We start from the raw sequence: 20616 nt of genomic DNA on the forward strand, positions 1-20616 counted from the left end.
TTATACAGAGTTGTATTTATTGTATTTATTGTTTATGATTTCAACTTCTGCAACTTCACAATTTCTCTAAACCTTTTGTTTTTCCAGAAAGCTCTTAAAAGTTAGCATCTTTCCTATTTGAGAAACATTCTCAGCCTTGCTCATCTTAGTACCTTAGGAATTCTCTTTTAAAATTCAGGTTTAACCTTTAGCTTAAGATACGAACTTATTTCAAACTATTTTTTTTAATGTATTTATTTAGAGAGAGAGAGAGCACCTGCGTGCCAGCAAGCAGGGGAGGGGCAGAGAGAGAGGGAAAAAGAGAATCTCAAGCAGGCTTTTTGCCTGCTTTTTGCAGGGGCTCAAACTCACAAACTGTGAGATCATGACCTGAGCTGAGATGGAGAGCCAGACGCTTAACTGACTGAGCCACCCAGGTGCCCCACAAATTTATTTTAATAAACTTATTATCATTAGTCCAGTCACTTTATTTTTTTTTATTTTTTTTTAAATTAAGTTTATTTATTTTGAGAGAGAGTGAGTAGGGAGGGACAGAGAGAGAGGGAGAGAGAATCCCAAGCAGGCTAGTTCAGTCACTTTAAATATGGCCTAACGAAATACAAATCGAAACCACACTCAGATATCACCTCACGCCAGTCAGAGTGGCTAAAATGAACAAATCAGGAGACTATAGATGCTGGAGAGGATGTGGAGAAATGGGAACCCTCTTGCACTGTTGGTGGGAATGCAAACTGGTGCAGCTGCTCTGGAAAACAGTGTGGAGGTTCCTCAAAAAAATTAAAAATAGACCTACCCTATGACCCAGCAGTAGCACTGCTAGGAATTTACCCAAGGGATACAGGAGTGCTGATGCATAGGCGCACTTGTACCCCAATGTTTATAGCAGCACTGTCAACAATAGCCAAATGATGGAAAAAGCCTAAATGTCCATCAACTGATGAATGGATAAAGAAATTGTGGTTCATATACACAATGGAATACTACGTGGCAATGAGAAAGAATGAAATATGGCCTTTTGTAGCAATGTGGGTGGAACTGGAGAGTGTGATGCTAAGTGAAATAAGCCATACAGAGAAAGACAGATACCATATGTGTTCACTCTTATGTGGATCTTGAGAAACTTAACAGAAACCCATGGGGGAGGGGAAGGGAAAAAAAAAAAAAGAGGTTAGAGTGGGAGAGAGCCAAAGCATAAGAGACTCTTAAAAACAGAACAAACTGAGGGTTGATGGGGGGTGGGAGGGAGGGAAGGGTGGGTGATGGGTATTGAGGAGGGCATCTTTGGGGATGAGCACTGGGTGTCGTATGGAAACCAATTTGACAATAAATTTCATATATTGAAAAAAAAATATGACCTAACTTTGCAATTATTACATCATTTTCACCCACACCAAAATTTTAGGAAAGGGAATTATGAATATAACCATTTTTCTAATGTAAGTGTTAAATCTTATCCTTGGTAATTTTGCAGGATGGCTAAAATCCATTTCCGAGTAAATGCATTCAGATGCATTTCCATATTTGATTGGTTTGATTGTCATCATTCCCAGTAATCTTTTAAAATGCCAGTTGTCAAACTTCCTTACTGACAGGTAAGAAGTGGAATAAGTTTTTAAGTATGGTATACAAAGCAAAACTTAGTTACAGTTGTTAGAACGAAGAATTCAGTTAGAGCCAAAAGATGTTTTAAAGAGCGGAATACAGTTAGTTCAAAGCCTAATTGAAAGCAGCTTCAATTTTATAGTTTTCTTCAAACAACATCTTCATTGTTTTCTGGAAAGATGGTATTTGAGAAAAAGAAATGTCTCCAGTTACTGTTTTTATGAGGAGAGAATTGCTGAGTCTTTTAAATGGTTAATGAGAAGAAGTAATAGTTAAACACTTGGAGCATTGATTTCTGATTTGAATTCTCCAACACAGGCCAGCCCTGAGGGAAGGGGGAAAAAAGCTTGCTAATTAACATTTGATTACTGATGCCACCTTCTCATTCCCCTTGCACCATCCGGTTTCAAGTGTTTTTGTTCAGGAAGGGTTTTTAGGAGGGTTTTAACTTGCATCTTAGTAAAACAAATCCATCTGCAACTGGGATGAGTATATAATATGTTAAGAAAAGAAGAAGAAAAAGAAAAGTCCTTAGATATGAAGTATGTGTACAAAACCCAGTCTGGATCAGGAATGATTTGGTTTTTTAAGTATAAGCCTTTCAGAGCACCAAAGATTGCTAGGAAACTGGAAGTAAGCCTAGTCTGTATGCTTTATTTTGATTTAAACACCCACACACAAATTCTTATTTTTTCAGTGCAGTTATTATTTAGCAAACTCTTAACCAGAGCATCATTTGATAGTGTGAAATACTTGGAGTTCAAAGTTTGATATATTTAAAATTTGGATAAATTCACATTCTAATATGACCAAAGGCTTTCTAATATTGGTAAGAGAATGATTGTAGTTTCAGGGTGCCTTTTGGTAAGAGTTGTAATCTGCCATAGTATTCTTAATTCAAAAAATGTGAGAAGTAGAATGCTCATAAATTGGTAGCTGTTCTAATCCCATGGCAATTATTTTGTTTCTATTTTTATTAAAATGTTTGATATGTTAAGAATCTTGGGCCAGATTTCAAAATTTTAAAGATGTTGACATAAGTTAATAGCACTTTACAACTGTTTTAGTTAGTAGCAGTCTGGCAAATCCATAGCCTGAATGATAACATTTGGTTCATGGAGTAGTTATATGGGAAACCAACATGACAGGCTTAATTTTTAAATGAATCTCACGAGAGGAAAATGTTATGTGGCCTTTAAAAAAAATGTAGACTTTTTAGTGTGATAAAAGCAAAAGCTCAGACTTTTCTCATCTAAGGAAAAAATTCACCTAATATGCTTATTATATATAATATTTGTGTTTTTTACCTGAAATTATCTACAGTTTTCCTTTTTGATCTATTGACTTTTTACTATTTTTCTTCCGTATTCTAGCATTGAATGATTTTAAACTTTCCCTCATTACTTGCTTGTCTTACATATGTTTAGCTCTTCCTGTTCCTAGGATTAACTCCAATACTGTCACAAAATCAGAGGATTTTAGAACTTTGAAAATTAGAAGTGATCTTGTTTTATTCTCTTCTGATATTGAATAAACTAAGTCTCAGAAAGATTTCACCAACTTGCCCACAATAACAGCTGAGCAACATTAGGACTAGAAATCTAGTTCTCTCTTCTCATTATGCCATAATACCTCAAACCTTGTGACTTTTCTATCAGAATCTTCTTTCACTTGGATAATACCGGAATGACATTTAAAATTCTCTGAAATGTTTTTCAGTAGTTTGATCAACATTTAACACACAAAGAATGATTTTATTAAGGCTGACAAGTTATCTACTAAGTTTTTTATATTTCAATTTGAATACCTACAAACAGCTCATTTGAGGCTAATCTTAGAGACTCACAATTTAGCCTTTAAGCAGAATAATTTCCTAAGAATTCTTTTCTAAGAAATTCTGATAAAATTTAACTAAAAAATAAAATTGTTTGAAAATTTTTGGAACTCAAAAGAAAACTTTGTGGGAGATGATTATCATGTTTAATTTTATATTAAACGCGTTCATAATAAAGTGATCTTTCCCCAGTGCTGTGTTTATCACTGAAATTTCCACATTGAGGAAATAGTGAAGTTTGAAGTCAAGATCACTGCTTAGCTTTTTACATTAATTATAGTATAATAAACAGATATTAATAATGAAAAGCAAGTAAACAAATCGGTAGTATATTCTGTACTATTTCAAATTTATCTGATCTTTTTTCTTAGTCACAACTATTTTATCTGAAGCAATGGGAAGAAATGAAACTATCCTTTTAGGAAATCTAGAAATCTCCAAACTCTGGAAAGTCTATTGTCAATCTAGAATACTTGATCCATATACAGTATAGTTTGCAACATAGCTTTAATATTCGTCTGGTAATCAAAGCAATTATTAAATTTCTTCAGAACTAATTGAAACATTTGCATAGTTTAGCAGCCTGAAATCTCATAGATTTAGAGCTTAATGTATAACCAGAATTGAAAAGATTATGAAGGTTCAGCAAAATATTGAGCCAATGCTGATCAAAGAAAATGTGTAAGACAAAAAGGCCCTTAGGAAATGTTACCCTGTGAAGTGCCACTTGTCCTTAACTGGAATTTAACACAAATCTCTAAAGATGAAACTCCATCAGAAGTAGCACAATAATGGCAGCTGGGGATGCCAGCTACAGCAGCCTAACCTGTGTGTGCTCTTACTGCCTCTCTTGAGTGCTGTCCAATCTCTCAAATTAGTCACTCTCAATTTCTCTGTTCCTCCCTGTCCCTTTTCCACCTTCCCTGTAGTCCTGCCTTTGTCCCCACAATCTCTTGCTCTCCTTCCTCTGTTTTTCTGTCCTCCTTCCCTCTCTGAGAGAACTCTGTGTTCTTCATTTGATTTGTGATGACCTTAAATTCATCTGCATCATTTTATACACAGCTATATTTTGTTATTCAGGTTTCCTAGAATACTAATCTCTTAAAAGAATAATTTTTAACTTTTGTGTACGTTTGGGATTTTTTCCTTCTCTGCAAGATTATGGTGTAAAATTTTAATTCCATAAAACTATCAATGAAGATGCTAGAATTTCAGTATCTACATTAGTAAAAGCATCACTCATTTTGTACTTTTGCTATCATATCACTTATCTTTCTTTCATATAATGGTAAAATTTGTCTATAGTTACAGCTTTGATAAAATACAGAATTATTTTTGGAAAACTAGTTTGTTTTCTCTTAAATTGTTGCTTAGTGGTTGTGGTTTAGTACATGATTCTTTTCACTAAATCTCAGAAACTGTCAATTTAGCTTTTTTATTGGAACAGTCAAACATTAGCCTAATATGTTTTATGTTGTACCATCTCAGCCAAGGTCTGTCTGCATTAACCAGTTTATTCTATGACAAGTTGCCTAACAGATGTCATTCTGGGAAGAACAATGAAGCCAAATACTTGTGCAATGTCTAACATTACTCTAACTTTGATCACTTTTGTTCAGCACATCAGTCTGGCGTTGTGCTTTATACCAACATAACACTATAGCCAGAACATGCTTTTCAGGCTTAGAATAGCAAAGGAATGTTATTCATTTCAGTGCAGTTACAGATGAGTTAATAGAAGAAGAAAAATACTGTTTATTTCATAATACCATATTGTTGTGATTTGGAATTAAGGTGGAATTTAAAGAATCCCACTCCAGAGTTATTTGTTTATATACTCAATCCGTAGTATTTGTGTATACTCTCCAAAGCTGGGGTAGACTTGCCACCTTTCCAACAGATGTAAATACTTGTCTTGCCTTTCCCCCCCAAAAATAGCTGATGAAACTTAGTGTATCTAGACAACATAATTCAAAAATAACTTTAAGAAAGGAATTTTGTGTTAAGGCATAAAGTTTCAGACTACCTCTTCTGTCCTTTCCCTCTCTTTTATTAATATAATAGATAATATAATAATAAATAGGTATTTATGGAACACCTTTCTCCTTAAGCATGACAAAATAATCTTAGCTAGTGGAAGTGGTCAGAAGTTTATCCAGTTGCATTTGGTTGTATTGTTGGGTTGATAATAACTAACGAAAATTTCCAAACTTAATGTGACTGACCATAAACAAAATACTGCATGGTAGAAAGGCCATTGCTAAGAACCTCTGAAAAAAGCTGTTTGTTTGAATTGAGTGGGGACCAAACCATGCCCCCAAGCTCCTCAGTTCTCACTTACATAGTCTTTTTCACAGGTGTACATTAGAGATAAAAATAGATTGAGTTCCATGTTTTTTTTGTTTTGTTTTTTTCTTTTCCTTGGTGAATATATATCTCTATTTCACTGGAAGGATAACTTAGATGTGTTTGTGTATAATAAACAGTAATGTGATACAAGATGCTGTAATTAGACAACATGATACTTTAGGTTTCTGCATTTTTAAAACATGAACGAATGCTGCTTGTTTTCTATATTGAAGTGGTATTATTGAACAGATTATGTTCAATACTAGCTTCATTTGTTACAGTCGGGTAATCCCATAACTAACTTTGAAGAGTTAATGAAGATGGATGATCTCTCCATTCTTAGGATTTGTCATTTTTTTAAATTTGTACTTTGAGAATAAAACAGAATTTCTGTAACCGGTTTAGAAGAAAAGCTGAAGACCAGTATGACAACTCTTAATTACTGGGTAACATAGAGTTTAACCTTCCAACACTTTATTCTGATAAGTTACTTACCTCCTGTCCTTTTAAAATGAAAAGGCATAATGTTGCATGTTGAGAAAAATAGTTTTTCATCTTTAACAGTATTTAAAAAGAATCATTGAGAGGCAATTTTCAGGAAGACCCTAAATAGTATGTTAATGGATGGCTCTCAGTTAATAAATATGCTGTTGAAGTAGTTTTTAATTTGGGGTGAGATCAAAGAAATAATCTGTCTTTTCATATCTTTTAAAAAAAATTTAATGTTTGTTTTTGAGACAGAGACCAAAAGCACAAGCGGGGGAGGGGCAGAGAGAGAGAGAGACATAGAATTTGAAGCGGGCTCTAGGCTCTGAGCTGTCAGCACAGAGCCCAACATAGGACTTGAACCCACAAACTGTGAGAGCATGACGAAGTCGTAACACTGAGCCGAAGTCAGACATTTAATCTACTAAGCCACCTAGGCACCCCCACTCCCCGCCCCACTGTGGTTTTATATCTGTGAAACTTCTATCAAACAGTCAAAACCTTCAGGTTTTTCTTCCTGGCCTCTCCAAAAAACAAAACAAACAAAAACTACTCTCTTCTTTCTCCCACATAGAAACTTAAAGTATATCTTTTTTTTATTACACATCATGAGTCATTTAAAAATTTAATATATTATTAACATTTATAATTATGGTCCATGAGAGGTGAAAACTGTGTACCTGAAGCTTCTTGACTGAATAGAAACTTGAAGCCATTCAGGAATATAAAAACAACTGCAGAGGGAGATGTTTCTTGAACTACTATTTCATCTAGCTTTCATTGAGGATCTACTTTTAAATTTGGTTTAGATTATTTTTACAAAATTTTTCTGACTCTTGTTTTCCTAGTTTCAAATTCTGTTTCAAATCCAGAAGAAAAAGGAAATACAATGTATATCATGTAAGTGGCAACAATCATAAGTCATATGGAAACCTTATTTTAATTGTGATGTCTCTTTCTTTGTATAGGTAAAGAGAAATGTGTATGACCTTACGAGTATCCCTGTTCGCCATCAGTTATGGGAGGGCTGGCCAGCTTCTGCCACAGATGACTCAGTAAGTGACCATTGAGTTGTCATTTTTTTATTCTCTTCTCTCTTTTGCCATTTTCAGTCTAATTGGCTGTGATTATCACAAAGCAGAATCAAATGCTTTGAATATTCCACTGAAAGAACTTTAGAAATCAAATAATGTGAAAATGAGTTCTAATAATTTGAGGTCACTTGCAGAACACATATCATAAACCAAGTAACGTCAGCATTCTTTTGGTAATGTTACAGTATCAGTATCAGGAATTTGATGCTGCTTGATTTGACTTAATTTTTTCCTTGATAAAAAGAATGTATTTAGACATTCCTAATGAAATATCCCAAACACAAAATAGTTTTTCCTAAATTACAGATGTCTCAAAATCAACCTAATCATATTTAGTTTTAAAACTGCATTTCCCATAGTAGATTGATACTTTTTAAAAAAGTTAATTTGTATAGTAATATTGATGGCACTCTATTCTTAAACATACCCATAATTTTCACCAGCATAACAAGCTGGAGGAAAAGATTTAGTTTATTATTTTTACCTATTATTATATCTATTTACAATGATTATCCTATTGTTAATTTTGAAACCTTTCTTATCTATACTGTTTGCAGTGATCATTCTTTTCCAAGAGAGTAAATTTTATTGTCTAAGGAGGCCAATTGTAATTACATTTTGGCCACTTTTTCCCATGTTCTTGGCTGTTCTAACCAGACACCCTTTAAAAAAAAAAAAGTGAAAAATGAGAATGTTTCAAGAATTTTGACGTTAACTCTAACGTGTATAATAAATCAGACTGCAAAGAAATTGAGACCTTGTAAACATCTTACAATAATAAATACCCAAATAATAATATTGTATTATCTAGTAAATATTACATTTCCATCTGGATAATAATTACTCCTTCTCTCTCAGCACCAACATCATACATTTTGTGGAAGATAGAAATATTTTTAAATAATTTATGTAGATGCCACTTGAGTCTAAATTATTCCATAGTTTAAACACTGTGCCTTTGGAAAATGCTTTATAGATTATGAAACTTTAAAAATAATCAGAAAATAGGGGCGCCTGGGTGGCTCAGTTGGTTAGGCATCCGAGTTCAGCTCAGGTCATGATCTCACAGTTTGTGGGTTTGAGCCTCACATCGGGCTCTGTGCTGACAGCTCAGAGCCTGGAGCCTGCTTCAGATTCTGTGTCTCCCTCTCTCTCTGCCCCTCTCCCTCTCACAGTGTGTGTCTCTCTCAAAAATAAGTATTAAAAAAATATTTTAAGTAATCAGAAAATAGAGAAAAAAAATTTTAAGTGAATCCTTCCAGAAAAAAATTGTTTACATATAGGCACATTTCTTTCCTTTTTTTTTTTAAAGAATTTTTTTATGTTTATTTAGTTTTGAGAGAATGAGCGAGACAAAGTGTGAGTAGGGGAGAGGCAGAGAGAGGGAGACACAGAATCTGAAGCAGGCTCCAGACTCTCAGCTGTCAGCACAGAGCCCGACGCAGGACTTGAACTCACAAAACGTGAGATCATGACCTGAGCCAAAGTCTGCTGCTTAACTGACTAAGCCACCCAGGCGCCCCTAGGCACATTTATTTCTAAGCAACTGATTTTAATGTTGATATAGTAAATCATTAGAATTATTGGCTGGTTTTCCATGGCTAAGGGGTAGGGATGTGGTTGCTGGTTTTAGTTTGGATTGTTTTTTTCCCTGTTGGTGAAATTATTGGTGAAATTCTGATTGAAGAGCAAGAACACAAAGTAATAAAGTCCAGAAATGTGGGACTTCATAGGATTTGAAAAGCCAACTGCCCTGAGGTGCCATTTTTGTGGAAACCAGACTGAAATAGACTTTTCAGATGCAAGTTCTAAGAGTGATAGGCAAATTTAGTGGAAAATTTAGTGAAAAATTGTTAGTATTATAGTAGTGAATTGCTCTATAGCATCATGCCTTATACATCTTAGGTGTTAAATAATTGAAGAAAATTGACAGTCTTTTATGAGGCCCATGTTTTAATGATTGTTATAACATTTAATTTTTTACCAAAGAGTTCTAATACAATTTCATTCCTATAGGAGAATATAGAAAGCAGCTTAAACTCATCGTTCAAGACTATAATACTACCTCATGCTGTATCTAAGTCACAGCTAACACAAGAGGGAATCTCCATTAAGAGACTTGATTTTTTTTTTTTTTGCCTCATTATTCATATTTGCACCTTGTCCCAGAACCTGTGAAGTGATGCCTGCCCACACCTCCCCAGAGCAAATGTTGCCACATTGGCAGGATGTTGCCTTGAGCTGTATGATTTGATACAACAAAGATGTTCAGGGCCAGGCTGCTTTTAACTGGTGCCATAGCAGATCCACTAGCTCCAGTACTTAAATTTTGGCAAAAATAGCTTATAACTGTAGTCTTCTAAGGAGATTCTAGGCAAATAAATGTTGTGAAACCTTTCTTTCATTAGGATTATGAAAACTCATAAAGCTGGTGCTTGTAATCTATATTGTTGCAGGTGATGGTGTTTTTATACTTATTTAAATCACTCAAGTGGAGGCATCTGCTACAAAACAAGATCGTCCTCACAGCTTAGGGCATGAATTGGGTACAGCTGAGAAATGTCAGCTGTGTAAACAGCCTGAAATGTGTTACCAACAAAAATATAATTAATTTCTTTCCAACACAGTGTGCCATAACTTAATACTTAGAATGGTTTAACTTTCAGAGAAAGCACCTGAACATTTTCTTCCCAGTGCCAGAGTAGAGGATTGATTATAAAGGTCATTAAAAGTGAGGTTAGTTTGCGCTTTTCCTGCTCAATTGCAGATATTTGTGTGGCTTTGAATATATAGTAGCTTTAGATAAACAGTGGCTTCCATGAATTTATGGAAACATCTTAGATCAAGAAGTGAATGGGTTTGAGATGATGCAAATGTTCTAAAATTAGATCATGGCCAGGTTGCACAACTCTATAAATTTACTAAAAATCATTTAATTGAACATTTAAAAATGAGTAAATTTTATAGCATGTAAATTATACCTCACAAGCTATTTTTTATAAAAGTTAATGGAGAACTAGATTAAAATACTTTTTTCATTTACATTTTTATGTTGTATGAGAAATTTTTTGCAATAACACAGAAGATGTTTTCTTTAGCGTACTTCTCATTAACCTTTGACTTAGCAAACAGGACAAAGAAATAGACTCCTTATAATTAGATTCTTGTATAATCTTAAGTCTCTTACCAATCTGATAGACTACACTTTTTTGACATTTTCAGTGCTACTCAATGAAGTCAACAATCATTTAAAACATTGTTGTTCCATCTCCCTTCAAAGTTAAAATATTTTCTTTGCTTGTAGTTGTACTCTAATGGGGTATGGGATACTGTATGAATTGTCAATAACTCTTTCAGTTCCTTTTGCACTCTTTCACCAGGGAAATAGGTATCTAAAGCTGCACCAGTAGGGGAATGTTTTCATGCTGTGACAGTTCAGCTGTGAGAACAAGGAGTTGCAAGTAGGCGAAATCTCATTTTACACTTTAACAAGGACGCTCTTGGATTCCAGAGAGTAGAAATAATTTTAACACTCTGAATTATGTCTAGACACCTTATTTATTATAATGCAGATAATTTGAATATACATAGTTTTAAAAATTCCAAGTTTTAATAATGCTTGTACAAAGAAAGAAAAATCCTTCAGGATTATTTTATTAAAAACAATATTTTATAGTTTAATGTATTTTAATAGGAAACTTACAAGAACAGCACAGAAGACAGACAACATTAAAAACATGTACTTGCATGTAGGACAACTCAGAAAAGTATAGTGAATGGTTAGAATCTACTGTATGATAAAAATGCTACAAACACCATTTAGTTGCCGTCAGTAAGAAATTTACTTGTTTTTAAAATTTTTTTTGAATGTTTATTCATTTTTGAGAGAGACAGAGACAGAATGCGAGTGGGTTAGGGGCAGAGAGAGAGGGAGACACAGAATCCGAAGCAGACTCCAGGCTCTGAGCCATCAGCACAGAGCCCAATGTGGGGCTCGAACTCATGAGCTGTGAGATCATGACCTGAGCCGAAGTCAGATGCTCAGCTGACTGAGCCACCCAGGTGCCCCAAGAAATTTACTTGTTTTTTAAAAATCCAAATGCTGGCATTGTCCCGAAAAATTTAACAGGTTTATTTACTATTGTTATAAAGTTGAACTGCAAAACTTGTCCACTGAAACATTTTGACTCGCATTAATGCCTTATGTCCCCATATTTATATTAAAAATTGACACACAAATGAAAGTGGAAAAACTGTCAGTACCTAATTTCTGTCCCCTATTTTTTCACTTATAATCATATACTTATATGCATTTTGACCCTCTGGGGAAAAAAAAGTTCAGAACTACAAATAACTTGTAGAGGAGAATTTCTTTTTAAAGAATGAAATGTTTTCCATCATAGTGGATTCTTTTTTTTAAATTTTTTTTAATGTTTATTTATTTTTGAGACAGAGAGAGACAGAGCATGAGCAGGGAAGGGGCAGAGAGAGAGGGAGACACAGAATGTGAAGCAGACTCCAGGCTCTGAGCTGTCAGCACAGAGCCCGATGCGGGGCTCAAACTCACAAACTGTGAGATCATGACCTGAGCCGAAGTCGAACGCTTAACCGACTGAGCCACCCAGGCGCCTCCATAGTGGATTCTTAAGTATGTCCTCCATGTATGAGGCATGCTAGCTGGATGTCTTTTGGCATGAATGTTACACGTTTGGCATGGATAGCACACACTGGTTCTTCAAAAAGGCCTACCAGATAAGCCTCGCTTGCCTCCTGCAAAGCACCAATAGCTGCACTCCGGAAGCACAAATATATTTTTATATCCTGAGCAATTTCTTGCACCAGCCACTGGAAAGAAGTTTGAGAATCAAAAGGTCAGTGGACTTCTGATGACATCTAATTTCAGAGTGCCACAGTACCAGGCCTATAACAATGAGGTTTCTTCACCCTTCCAGTAGGGGGTGCACTCTTGTCAGCAGCTTTTGTATCAGGTTGCTTCCTCTGTGCTTTAGAAGTGTTGGATTTGCTGGCAGTCTGCTTTTTAGGAGCCATGGTGTAGAGAACTCTTACTTACCCCCCTTCTCCTTTGGCTGGAGCTGGGCAAGTTAGAGGCGGTGCAGCAGCGCTGCAAGCACAATTTAATTCTTCTGTTTTTAGTACTTTTTTATTGTGTGCCTTTTTTTTTTTTCTTTTGAGATTACTAATGGTCTGCCAGGGTTCCATCATTGGCTAGAGGAATGTGAACTCAGAATTTGAGAAAATAGGAATTTTTGATTCAGGTCTTTAGGCATGTGTTAGGAATTAGAAAGCTGCTTATATATTTTCACATTGAAAATGAGATCATTTACAAGTAGAATCATTACACAGTGACTTTTCTATAAAATAAAAATAAAACAAAAACCACACACATCCCTCCTGCCTTTTTGTATTTTTAAATAAAAAGAATTTGTGAACATAGGAATGTTATCTACTTTGATCCTTCTAATGGGGACCATTTTCTTCTGTAACTTCTCTCTGATGCATGTGTTTGTCAGGTGTCAAATTATGAACATTCCCTTGCCACTGGTTCCCTGCCCACCACTCTATAGGAGCTGCTGTCTGAAGAGACTGTCACAATTACCACATACTTAGAAAACAGTAGTTCTCTATTAAGTAAACTCATAAGCCTCTACTGTAGTCATTCCATCCATTGTTGCAAGGTTAATATTTCTGAGGTGCAGAATGAATTACATTCATCCTTGCTTACTTATCTTCAATGGCAACCCAGCACTTGCTGATTTATGTACAGATCTTTATGCTGGCACTCAAAACCCTTCATTCTTTGGTCTGAAATGTCTCTTGTAGGTTTATTTTCCCATAGGCCCAGAATAAATCATCAATAAATGTTTCTTGAATAAATGGTTGAATGTGATAACATATATATCTCAGCTTAGGTAACTACTCATTTTGCCATTCCTTAAATATACCTGGTGCTCCCTTCTGCTCTGTGTCAGTTAATCATACTATTCCTTCTGCCTGGAATACCTACAGTAATTATTTCCTTCCTCAAGACCCTTCTTTAAGAAACTTTACCTTTATCCCTCTTCCCATGCCACCTTTACCAGCTCTCTTAGAAATTAGTTTATATTTCTGTTCCATTTAAACTTTTAAAATTATTTATTTTGTTCTTTCCTTCCTTAGTTCCTCTCACCTGGCTCCATTACTTACCATCTCAATAACCACAAACAATGAACCTTTCTGGGTGTCAGTCTCTATAACTATAGAACAGAGATAATCACTCCTAGAGATATTATGAAGACTGAAAGAGTCAGTATTTATAAATACAGTTACCCCTGAGTTTATTTCAAAGACTAAAGTAGTGCTAGATAGTGTCTAATGTAGTTAACCTTTGGCTATTACTGTTTTTAATCCATCTATCTGTTCATTCACTAGACATCTGTAGAACAACTCTTATAGGCCAGTAACCATGCTTGCCCTTAAAGTTGCAAGGATAAGGTTTGTTCTTCAGGTCCAATTCCTTAGGGATTGCAAAGTATAGTGTGAGACAGATACATAAACAATGATAATTGCAGTCTACGTAAATGCAGAGAGATCACAGAAGAGGGAGCAACCAATTTTGCTGACAGATGGGAGTGGTAAGAAAATGACTTCCCAAGAAAGCGACATTTGATTACATTTTAATTCATATTTTTGTGTTCCTCTCTTTTGTAAATTCTAAAAATTAGGAGTAAGCACTGTCTTCCTCATCTTTGTATGCTCCGTAAGGATCAAACATAGTGTTTTATACATTCACTCATTTGAATTGTTCAAAGTTTTGCTAAATTGACATCTATGATAATAAACAACTAAACAATGAATTTGTATGATTTTAGTAACTTGATAAACTGAGATTCAAGTTTCTAATAAAAATTAAATTATCTTTCTAATACAAATTTCTTTCCAATAAAAATTAAATTATCAAAACTCAGTATTTCTTTAGTGGCAAGTAGAACAACATAGTTGTGGGGGAGCAGGGCAACACCACGCTGATTTGTACGTGTGTGTGTGTGTTTGTGAGAGAGCAGGGCAATCCAAGTTCATTGAATCCCAATATTGCTATTATTTGGATAAGTTAGTTATGGTATGAATTTCAGTTTCCTCATCTGCAAAGTGAGGATGACACCTTTGAAAGTCTATTGTGAAGATTAAATGGATTAACATAATAGGTTGAAACATGAAATTACCACTTTTTATGGACACAATGGTTGAATATTAACAACTTCATATGGTTTTACCAAGTAGATAATACACATAATATAATGCAGGGTTTGGCAATTGTAACTGTCAGCCCAAATCCCACTCAACATTTATTTTTGTAAATAATGTTTTATTGGAACACAGTCACACCCATTTGTATATGTATTGTAAACAGCTTCTTTTACAGTATAACTAACAACAGGGATGTGTGGTTGCAACAAACGACATGCCCACAAAGCCTAAAATATCTGCTGTTTGAACCTTTACAAAAAAAAGTTTGCCAACCCCTGGTGTAACTAACATCTGGCATTTAGTAGGCCATTCAACAAACATTAGCTCCTTTTCCCTTGAGTGAGCACCTTCTGTATATCACATACACATGCAGAATCAGAAGCATTCTTTGAGTAACTTCAGGGTCATCCTATGCTATTTAAATTACTTTGTTGGCCCATCCTAGGTCAGACAAATTTAGGCAATCTTTGGATGTCTTCACTGGCTCTTTGTTTGGCAAGGTTATAGATAATGTTGCTTCTGATGGTAGTGAGACTCCATTGCTTCAGAGCGTCCGTTGCCCTTGTCAACATATAGAGTCTTTTACAAATAACACAGGCAAAGACTAAACAGAAAGAACAGCTTTGAAAGCAGAGGGAAGTTTTATTTTTAAAGGAATGAAAAGTTGTGAAATGGACTATACCCTGAACAGAGAGAGAAATTTGGGAGGGTGGATGAAGCATTCAAGGGACGTATTTACTCAGTAAATATGAGGGCAAACACATGGAAGCAAGGCAGCCCCCAACACGATATTTACAAGCATTTTGACCTAATGCTGTGAATCTTGATTTTACAAGGGGTTTATTAAAATCCTAAGCCTGTAGACTACTGTTTCTGTCCATGAATAGTTAACTGCTATGGAAATTTTCTTCCCTCTATAAACTAGTGGAAGACTGGATAAAATATGTGAAATAACTATTTTCAGATATTAGACAACAGATAATGTAGGACTCTGAAGGAGACATATGAGCCCTATGGTAGTCTTACATTCTGCCTGGAGGAATTTCTGGATTCCAGAGTACAGAGATGAAAACAAAGCAGGAACTGGTTATTTTATTGAGTTTGAAAAGAAAGTGTTTAGGGAAGTCAAGGCAGCTAGACTTTGGAAGGCAAAGTACTAGAAGAGGAAAAACCTCTAGAAATCTACATAGTGTTCCCCTGGTGTTTAGTTGAATACCAATCTGTGCATGCAGATGGTGAAATTCCAGGAGGCTGGGTAAAGAACAACTGCCAGGAGAAAGAACAATTAACTAGGATCTGTAAGGCAAACAATTCTCAGAGCTCACATAGAACTGGGAATAGTTTGAGTTCCCACTGGCCATTGTGGAGACACCTCAGTGACTAAATGGGGCATTCAAAGGATATCCACCAGAAGAGTCGCATCTTAATGGAGAGAATAAGCAAGGCTTAGGGTGAACCTACTCTAGGACTGCCTTTTTACACGCTTAAAAACAATCTTCAAAAGGAACAAGCTGATTAACAAATAACTGCCTCTAGAAAACAGAGTCCAGCATCCAGTCAAAAATTACTATACATACGAACAGCAGAGAAACCTAACTCACAATCAGGAGAGAAATTAGTCAAAAGAAATACACATAGAAATTACTTAGATTGGGGTGCCTGGTTGGCTCAGTCGGTTAAGCATCTGACTCCAGCTAAGGTCATGACCTCGCAGTTCTTGAGTTTGGGCCCTGCAGAGGGTTCTGCTGACAGCTCAGAGCCCAGAACCTGTTTCAGATTCTTTTTTTTTTTTTTTTTTTTTAATTTTTTTTTTTCAACATTTTTTATTTATTTTTGGGACAGAGAGAGACAGAGCATGAACGGGGGAGGGGCAGAGAGAGAGGGAGACACAGAATCGGAAACAGGCTCCAGGCTCCGAGCCATCAGCCCAGAGCCTGACGCGGGGCTCGAACTCACAGACCGCGAGATCGTGACCTGGCTGAAGTCGGACGCTTAACCGACTGCGCCACCCAGGCGCCCCTGTTTCAGACTCTTTGTGTTCCTCTCTCTCTGTGCCTACCCTGCTCACGCTCTGTCTCTCTTTCAAAAAAAAAAAAATTTTTTTTTTAAAAGTGACTTAGATAATTAAATTAGCACATAGGGATTTGAGCTTTATAAATATTATGAACATGTTCAAGTATTTAAAAACATGTAGTTAATGAGGGGAGACTAGAATATATAAAATGGAATAATGTATCATTCTAGAGATAAACAATATTATATCTGAAATGACTATTTTACTGGATGGCTTAATAGCAGATTAGAAAGTGCCAAAGAAAAGACCAGTGAACTTTAATATGTAGCAATAGAAACTATCTAAATTGAAGCACAGAGAGAAAAAAAGACAAGAATAAATGAACAAAGTGTCAATGACCCCTAGGACAAAATCAAGCAGTCTAACATACATGTAATTGGATCCTAAAGGGAGAGAAAAGGTAGGGGAAGGAGGTCAAGACAAAAAATATTTGAAGAGATAATCTCTGAAATTTTTACATATTTGATAAAAACCATAACACTTACAGATCCAAGAAACTCAATAAACTCCATGAAAGGTAAACACAAAGATTTCTACACTGAGGAGTATCATTATCAAAGGTGAAAACAAGTGATAAAGAGAAGAAATTTCAAAGCAGAAAGAGTTAAAAAACAACAACATTGATTACATAGGGGAACAAATGTAGATTCTTTAGATTTCTCATCAGAAACAATGCAGCTAAAAAGCAGTAGAATGCCATTTTTAAAGTACTAAAAGTTAAAAAAAAATGACAACCTAGAATTCTATATCAGATGAAAATGTTCTTTCAAAACTGAATGAAAAATACTTCTCTAAACAAAAATTGAATTTGGTGTCAGCAAACCTGCAGTGCAAGAAATGATAAAGAAATTTCTTTAAGCCAAAGGAAAATAACACTACATGAAGTAGTATAATATTAATTGAAGATAGTCTGTTATATTAAAGATGCATATTGTAAACCTTAGAGCAACCACTAAAAAAAAAAAAAGACAAAAAACATAGCTAATAAGCTGTTAAGAAGGATAAAATGGAATTATTTTAAAAATTATCCAGAATAAGGCAGGAAAAAAGAAAAATTGGGATATGTACAAAACAAATAGCAAGATGAAAGATTTAAATCCAACTGCATTATAATTACAGTAAATGTAAATGGTCTATTAAAGGGCAAAGATTGTCAAAATGAATTTTAAAAAACAAGACTCAGCTATATGCTGCCTATCAGAAACTTACTTTAAGTATAATGCCTATAAGAAAGCTATAATGACTATGTTAACATCAAAGTACAAAACAAAGAATATTAAAAGGAGACATTTCATATGATTGAAAGGACAGTTCATCAAGAAGACATAACAGTCTTAAATATATATGCACCTAAAAGCAGTTTCAAAATACATAAAATAAAACCTGACAAGACCAAAAGAATAGACAAGTTTACAATCATAACTACTGATTTCATTCCTGTATCAGCAGTTGCCAGAAAATAACAGATAAGGATATAGAAGACTTGAGCAACACTCTTAACTAACTTGACCTAATTGAAATTTATAGACACATTACTCAGCAATAGCAGAGTACACTTTCTTTTCGAGTGTAACAATGGTTCATTCACCAAAATAGACCACAGCCTGGACCATAAATAAAGTTTTGGTACATTTTAGAGGACTGCAAAAAAGTCAATATCTGACCAAAACAAAATTAAATTACAAATTTTTGTAATTTATGTAATTTGTAATTTACATGTTATCTTTATTCTTATACACTTTGTTTAGTAGTTTGCATGTCCAATATAATCAAAGGAAAAACTACTAAAAGTGACAAGTGAAATTAACACAGGCACAAGCTGCAAGATTAATACAGCAAAAAAATAAAAGTTACTATATAGCACCAAAGAAAATTTTGAAAATGGAGTTTTTTTTCCATATAGGAAATTTATTGTCAAATTGGTTTCCATACAACACCCAGTGCTCATCCCAAAAGGTGCCCTCTTCAATACCCATCACCCAACCTCCCCTCCCTTCCACCCCCCCATCAGCCCTCAGTTTGTTCTCAGTTTTTAAGAGTCTCGTATGCTTTGGCTCTCTCCCTCTCTAACCTCTCTCTCTCTTTTTTTTTCCTTCCCCTCCCCCATGGGTTCCTGTTAAGTTTCTCAGGATCCACATAAGAGTGAAAACATGGTATCTGTCTTTCTCTGTATGGCTTATTTCACTTAGCATCACACTCTCCAGTTCCATCCACGTTGCTACAAAGGGCCATATTTCATTCTTTCTCGTTGCCACATAGTACTCCATTGTGTATATAAACCACAATTTTTTTATCCATTCATCAGTTGATGAACATTTAGGCTCTTTCCACAATTTGTCTGTTGTTGAGAGTGCTGCTATAAACATTGGGGTACAAGTGCCCCTATGCATCAGTACTCCTGTATCCCTTGGGTAAATTCCTAGCAGTGCTACTGCTGGGTCATAGGGTAGGTCTATTTTTAATTTTTTGAGGAACCTCCACACTGTTTTCCAGAGTGGCTGCACCAGTTTGCATTCCCACCAACAGTGCAAGAGGGTTCCCGTTTCTCCACATCCTCTCCAGCATCTATAGTCTCCTGATTTGTTCATTTTGGCCACTCTGACTAGAGTGAGGTGATATCTGAGTGTGGTTTTGATTTGTATTTCCCTGATGAGGAGTGATGTTGAGCATGTTTTCATGTGCCTGTTGGCCATCCGGATGTCTTCTTTAGAGAAGTGCCTATTCATGTTTTCTGCCCATTTCTTCACTGGATTATTTGTTTTTCGGGTGTGGAGTTTGGTGAGCTCTTTATAGATTTTGGATACTAGCCCTTTGTCTGATATGTCATTTGCAAATATCTTTTCCCATTCCGTTGGTTGCCTTTTAGTTTTGTTGATTGTTTCCTTTGCTGTGCAGAAGCTTTTTATCTTCATGAGGTCCCAATAGTTCATTTTTGCTTTTCATTCCCTTGCCTTTGGGGATGTGTCAAGTAAGAAATTGCTGTGACTGAGGTCAGAGAGGTCTTTTCCTGCTTTCTCCTCTAGGGTTTTGATGGTTTCCTGTCTCACGATCAGGTCCTTTATCCATTTTGAGTTTATTTTTGTGAATGGTGTAAGAAAGTGGTCTGGTTTCATTCTTCTGCATGTTGCGGTCCAGTTCTCCCAGCACCATTTGTTAAAGGGACTGTCTTTTTTCCATTGGATATTCTTTCCTGCTTTGTCAAAGATTAGTTGGCCATACTTTTGTGGGTCTAGTTCTGGGGTTTCTATTCTATTCCATTGGTCTATGTGTCTGTGTTTGTGCCAATATCATGCTGTCTTGATGATTACAGCTTTGTAGTAGAGGCTAAAGTCTGGGATTGTGATGCCTCCTGCTTTGGTCTTCTTCAAAATTACTTTGGCATCAAGAAATGTTCTTAATGGCATCTAGAAGGGTGAATCCTTTCTGGAACGTTTCAATCCGTTTGGTCTAGATCCATCAGATGAATCACTATCTATGACAGCAATAGCCTTACAAAATGGATTTCTTAAATGATCAGACTTGAAAGTCAAAATGACTTCTTGATCCATGGGCTGCAGAATGGATGCTGTGTTAGCAGGCATGAAAACAACATTCATGTCTTTGTACGTTTCCATCAGAGCTCTTGGGTGGCCAGGAATATTGTCAATAAGCAGTAGTATTTTGAAAGGAATCTTTTTTTCTGAGCAGGTCTCAAAAGTGGACTTAAAATATTTGGTAAACCATGCTGTAAACAGATTTGCTGTCATCTAAGCTTTGTTTGATTTAAAGAGCACAGGAAGAGTTGGGGCACATGGGGAGTCATGACCTGATTTCGGCTCAGGTCGTGATCCCAGAGTTGTGAGATTGAGCCCCATGTTGAGCTTGAGATTCTCTCTTCTTCTGCCCTTCTCCCCCATTTGCTGTCTAAATGAATGAATGAATGAATGAATGAA

The 20616-nt window shown here is 35.6% G+C and overlaps 1 protein-coding gene across 4 annotated transcripts in view; it reads left to right on the forward strand.

Annotated features, from left to right (window-relative positions):
* FAF1 (Fas associated factor 1) overlaps window positions 1-20616 on the forward strand; it is a 514818-nt gene that overhangs the window by 286582 nt on the left and 207620 nt on the right. For all 4 annotated transcript variants that reach the window (XM_053895524.1, XM_019449338.2, XM_053895535.1 and 1 more), the window contains one exon: window positions 7240-7326. In XM_053895524.1, the coding sequence (XP_053751499.1) occupies window positions 7240-7326 (87 nt within the window). The remainder of the gene's footprint in view (window positions 1-7239; window positions 7327-20616) is intronic.

The sequence above is a fragment of the Panthera pardus genome, unplaced genomic scaffold, assembly GCF_024362965.1.
Source record: "Panthera pardus isolate Hobbes unplaced genomic scaffold, ASM2436296v1 HiC_scaffold_11, whole genome shotgun sequence".
In the NCBI taxonomy this organism is placed as follows: Eukaryota; Metazoa; Chordata; class Mammalia; order Carnivora; family Felidae; genus Panthera; species Panthera pardus.